The 6000-nt window shown below is 51.9% G+C and overlaps 1 protein-coding gene across 1 annotated transcript; it reads left to right on the top strand.

Moving 5' to 3' along the window:
* The first annotated feature begins 4149 nt into the window (after positions 1 to 4149).
* LOC147965918 (uncharacterized) lies at positions 4150 to 4920 on the top strand. Its single transcript, XM_087530659.1, has one exon. It carries the CDS (start codon positions 4150 to 4152, stop codon positions 4918 to 4920), a length of 771 nt encoding a protein of 256 aa, XP_087386785.1.
* Positions 4921 to 6000: the final 1080 nt, after the last annotated feature.

A 6000-nucleotide genomic window follows, 5' to 3' on the forward strand; every position in this document is an offset into this window, starting at 1 on the left:
AATCCTGGGTCTCCCCTTCCCCTAACCCTAGATCCACCCCTCGCGCGCGCCGAACATTGTCCGCCGGCGCCGGACACGCCGCCGCCAGCCACCCACGCGCCGCCACGTGTCCACGCCGCCGCCACTCCCACCGCGGCCCGCGGGAGCCCAGGGCAGGCCCCCAGGCCCGCGCGCGCCGCCCGCCTCGTCCGTCTGCCCCGCCGCCCGATCCACCGTGTCGCCGCCACCGCGCCGCCTCCGCCGCCGTCGCCGACTTCGCCGGCCGCCGCGCTACCGTACCGGCCCGACCACCAACTGCGCCGCCCCGACGCGCCCGGCCGCTTGCCGCCTCCTCAACGCCGCGCCCGCCGCCCCCGTCGCTCCGGCGACCCGCGCCGGCCGGAAGCCGCTCTGGAAGCCGCCTCCCCGCCGCCGCCTCGTTTCACGTGCCACCGAAACCCTAGATCCGGAGGTTGAAATTTCATCTAAGTCCCAAAATTCCAAGTCCAAATGCTCCTGTTCATAGCCTCGTAACTTTGCATCCGTAGTTCCGATTCATGCATATAGCATATCAAAATGTTCATCTCGGAGAGTACATCATTTCATTCCATTGCATCATTTTCATTTGAGTTCATCTTGATGCCCGAAATGCTGTTAGAAGAGGGCTACTTGAGATAATTGTCAGATCTGCTACTCCGATTAGCTTTTTGTCATTTTTGCCATGATTAATGTGTGCATGATATGCCCATGAGTTCTACATATGTTTTGTTAAGGGTTTTGCCATCTTTCCAGAGGTGCAACCCATGTATTTTTGTGATGTGTGTGGTGACTAGTACAAGCATGCAAAATGGTGCACTTGTTAATTCTGTTTTCAGGGACTTAACAATTCCACTAAGTCCTTGGGCTGTTTATCTCATATTGCCATATGTTCATGTTGTTTCCTAGTGATCCGTGCCTATTTTGAGGATGATCAGTAAGGATGTTTTGTTAATCTTGTAGTGATCTATCCATCCATGTCTTGTTTGCAATTATGGAGCACCCTAGCTCGAGTCAATCGAGCTCTACTTTTGCTACTTTGTGAATCTGGGCAGATTGTCAACTTGTTTGCAATTTTGCCGATGATGTTGTAGTTGATCCGTGCATGCTATGCTATTGTTCTTGCCATGTCTAGCTTGAATTTTGTGTGTTCTTGATGGATGTATGCTTAGATTTTCATGACTTGCCCCATAGTGAGTGCATGGAGCTCGTAAACATGCCTACTTGAGTTATGTTTCAGCGTGTGCCAGTTTTCACTGTCTGAAAACTGATTATGTTTTTGCTATGTTCACATGCTTGCAATTGTATTTTCTGATCCCTTTTGGCTCAAGGTCACTAAGGGACTTTTGTTAAGCTCTTTGAGTAGCTCCATGCCATGCTTTACTTTGCCATGTTCAGGTCCTGTAACATGTAGTTTTGTTGCTCCGAAGAGGGCTTCCTGATCTGAAATTCCAAACAAGTGTTAATTTCACTAAGTCTGAGATCTGTTTGTCATATGCATTTTTGCCATGCTTGTTTGAACCTGTTAATGGATGAATTGGCCGTAGCTCAGTGCTAGACTTTTGTTAAGCATCTTGTATGCATCCCTGCCATGTATTTTGTTGTCATGTTTGGGTGCTGTAGCATGTTCATCTCATTGCATTTAGAAGGCTACTTGCTGCAAATCGCAGAACGTGGTCATATTTGAATCGCTTGCCATTTCCAAACTGTAACTCCGATTCCGGCGTTCTTTATATCATTTTCGAGCGATTTCATCTCATCTTTCCAGTTGCTCCCTTGGATTTCCAAGTTGAGGCCAGGTTCATGCTTTCCCTGTCATATCTTGCATATGCATCCTGCATCGCATCCCGGATAGCATACCATCTTAGCATCATCTTTTTTGATCCTTGCACGTGGTTGATTGTGTCCTTGTTGCTTGTTTTTCTTGTTTAGGTAGAGCCGGGAGATGAGTTTGCTAACGAGGAGCCCGTTGAGTTTGCTTTCGAGGATCCAGTCAACTCTGACAACTGTGCAGGCAAGATGATCATACCCTCGAAATCACTACTATCTTTGCTATGCTAGTTTGCTCGCTCTTTTGCTATGCCAATGCTACGATGCCTACCACTTGCTTTCAAGCCTCCCAAATTGCCATGTCAAACCTCTAACCCACCATGTCCTAGCAAACCATTGATTGGCTATGTTACCGCTTTGCTCAGCCCCTCTTATAGCGTTGCTAGTTGCAGGTGAAGATTGGAGGCCGTTCCTTGTTGGAACATTTATTTACTTGTTGGGATATCATTATATTGCCATGTTATCTTAATGCATCTATATACTTGGTAAAGGGTGGAAGGCTCGGCCTCTCGCCTAGTGTTTTGTTCCACTCTTGCTGCCCTAGTTTCCGTCATATCGGTGTTATGTTCCCGGATTTTGCGTTCCTTACGCGGTTGGGTTATAATGGGAACCCCTTGATATTTCGCCTTGATTAAAGCTTTTCCAGCAATGCCCAACCTTGGTTTTACCTTTTGCCACCTAGCCTCTTTTTCCCTTGGGTTTCCGGAGCCCGAGGGTCATCTTATTTAAACCCCCCCGGGCCAGTGCTCCTCTGAGTGTTGGTCCACCTGTCAGCTGCCGGTGGCCACCAGGGGCAACTCTGGGCTGGCCTACCCGTACCTAAGACAATCTGAGTGTGCCCTGAGAAAGAGATATGTGCAGCTCCTATCGGGATTTGTCGGCACATTAGGGCGGTGTTGCTGGTCTTGTTTTAACCTGTCGAAGTGTCTTGAAGAACCGAGATACCGAGTCTGATCGGAACGTCTTGGGAGGAGGTCTATTCCTTCGTTGACCATGAGAGCTTGTCATGGGCTAAGTTGGGACTCCCCTGCAGGGATTTGAACTTTCGAAAGCCGTGCCCGCGGTTATGGGCAGATGGGAATTTTTTAATGTCCGGTTGTAGATAACATGAACCTTAATTAATTAAAATGAATCAACTAAGTGTGTAACCGTGATGGCCTCTTCTCGGCGGAGTCCGGGAAGTGGACACGGTGTTGGAGTAATGTTTGCGTAGGTTGTTCTCTAGTTTCTCGCTCGCGCTTTGCCTCCTCTTCTCGCTCTCTTTTGCGAACAGGATAGCCACCATATTTTGCTAGTCGCTTGCTGCAGCTCCACATATGTTTACCTTGCCTCACCTTTAAGCTTAAATAGTCTTGATCGCGAGGGTGCGAGATTGCTGAGTCCCTGTGGCTCACAGATTACTATTACACCAGATGCAGGGCCTGATGATTCCGCTCCAGCAGACGCGTATGAGCTCAAGTGGGAGTTCGACGAAGACTCTCAACGTTACTATGTTTCCTTTCCTGATGATCAGTAGTGGTGCCCAGTTGGGGGTGATCGGGACCGTGTCGCTTGTTGGGTTCTCTTTTATTTTGGCGCCGTAGTCGGGCCATGAGTGTTTGGATGATGTAATGTTATTTATGTACTTGATTGACGTGGCGAGTGTATGCCAACTATGTTATCTCCCCTTTATTATTATATTACATGGGATGTTGTGAAGATTGCCTACCTTGCGACATATGCCTTCAATGCGATTATGCCTCTAAGTCGTGCCTCGACACGTGGGAGATATAGTCGCATCGAGGGTGTTACATGCTTCTACTGCTACGTGCTACTGCTTCTACTGCTACGTGCTACTTCTTCTACTGTTAGCCTTTGTCATAAGCTCACGTCTACAGGCTAGATAGTTTTCCGTTTAAAATAATCGGTGCAGCTGGGTCGGATGTGACCCAGGCATGCACATTGGTTGTGGAGGCGCATGTACCGAGCCCTCCTCGTTTCCTTTCTGTTTTCTGTTACTCCCTCCTGGTCGCCCGGCTCTCGCTATGGACGTGATCGCGGGGCAGCGCGATCTACGCGGATCATGGCGGCCGGACCGGGAGGGCAGACTAGCGATTGTAATGAGATAATAAGGAAAGAGAAAAAACAGAAAAGCTACGCAGTTATGGCAGCACAAAATACCCTTCCAAGTTCGCCCGTGTTCATCTCGCCCTCAAGCTAGTTCCTCTCTCTCTCGTTCGATCGTTCAGCGACGACATTTGGCATCAGAGCCTGGTGTTTGATCCTGCTCCGGTGGCCGGCGGTGTTTGATCCGTGGTGGCGCACATGTCGGGCGACGAGTCAGATGGGAAGAACAAGAGCGGGACAAAGTCGCCGTCGAAGACGCCTTCATCCAAGGCGCCACTCGCGCGCCTCACCGGCAGCGGCAGCGGCGAGTACCGGGTGGTGGAGCGCGTCGTGCGAGAGGAGTTGGGGGCGTCCATGATGCTCACACGCACGAACTATCAGGAGTGGGCACTCGTGATGCAAGTCAAGCTGCAAGTCGCCCGCGTCTGGTCCGCGGTGACCGACGACACCGCTGACGAGAACGACGATCGGCACGCACTGCAGATCATTCTCACTGGCGTTCCGCCGGAGATGTTGCATGTGCTGGCTGCAAAGGACACGGCGAAGACGGCGTGGGAGACCATCAAGATGATGCGGATGGGCAGTGAGCGCGCCCGTGAAGCCAAGGCGCAGGTGCACCGGCGGGAGTTCGAGGATCTCCGTTTCAGAGATGGGGAGTCCGTCGAGGACTTCGGGCTGCGGCTCGCTGCCCTTGTCGCCAATCTGGAGCTGTACGATGACCCCGTCACCGAGCACAAGGCAGTCCAAATTTTTTTCCGAGTGGTGCCACGTCGGTACCGCCCAATGGCCATGGCAATCGAGTCCTTGCTTGATTTGAAAACCATATCCATCGAGGAGCTTGTCGGCCGCTTCTCTGCATGTGAGGATCACTACGACCTTGACGACGGCGCACATACCACCGGGCGCCTCCTGCTCACTCATGAGGAGTGGCTGGCCCGGGAGAAGCTGGGCGGCGGCGGCGGTTCATAGTCCAGTAGCGGCGGCGGCAAGAACAAGTCGCCGGGCAAGCCCAAACCTCATGGCAGCGGCGGTGGCAGACCTGTGCCGGGCAGCGGCGGCGTGGGAGGATCCGGCGGCTCAGGCGGCAAGAATAAAGGCAAATGCCATTATTGCGGCAAGGTCGGACACTGGAAAAAGGACTATTGGTCATGGCTGGAGAAGCAAAAGGAACAAGGGAAGAAGGAACAGGCTAACCTCGTCCGCGAAGATCGCGACGAACACGATCAGGGCCTGCTCATGGCCGTGGTCACCAACGTCTCTACACCTGAGCTAGTGGTGCCCCAAGCTGTGTTCTTGAATGAGGAGAAAGTAATTCCCGTGCCTTCACCCGATGGCCTTTGGTACTATGATACAGGGGCGTCCAGCCATATGACTGGGGAGAGGAACATGTTTTCCTCACTTGATGAAGGTGTACACGGCACAGTGAAATTCGGAGACGGCTCTCTGGTGGCTATCAAGGGCAGGGGCGCTGTTGTGTTTCGCTGCCAGAATGGTGATCAACGTGCTCTCTCTGAAGTCTATTTCATTCCCAGCTTACGCAGCAATATCATCTCAGTAGGGCAGTTGGATGAGGGTGGATGCAGGATAGGGATTGAAGATGGGATCATGACCATCCAAGATCCGGGCCGACGCATCCTGGCTCGCGTCAAACTGACGGCGAGCAGATTGTACACGGGCGTACTGAGCATTGACTCCCTGGCCTGTCTCCTCACCAAGACTGAAGATGTCACCTGGCGCTGGCATGCTAGGATGGGACACCTGCACTTCAGAGCTTTGCGAGCCATGTCTTCGAAGGAAATGGTACGTGGGATGCCGGTCATTGACCGCGTCGAGGAGTATTTGATGGTTGTGCATTGGGTAAACAACACCGTGCCCCTTTTCCTCAAGTGGCCGGATACAGAGCAGAGAAAGGCCTTGAGCTTGTTCATACAGACTTGTGTGGGCCAATCACACCAACCACACCGGGGGCAGTAAGTATTTCTTGCTGATAGTTGACGATTACAGTCGATACATGTGGTTGGAGTTACTGAAATCCAAGGATGAAGCTCA

Source organism: Triticum urartu, chromosome 6A (assembly GCF_056163025.1).
Source record: "Triticum urartu cultivar PI428250 chromosome 6A, HENAU_Tu73, whole genome shotgun sequence".
Classification (NCBI taxonomy): domain Eukaryota; kingdom Viridiplantae; phylum Streptophyta; class Magnoliopsida; order Poales; family Poaceae; genus Triticum; species Triticum urartu.

Excerpts from the sequence above, each read along its gene's own strand:
- LOC147965918 (XM_087530659.1), top strand. The coding sequence starts at position 4,150 with ATGTCGGGCGACGAGTCAGATGGGAAGAACAAGAGCGGGACAAAGTCG.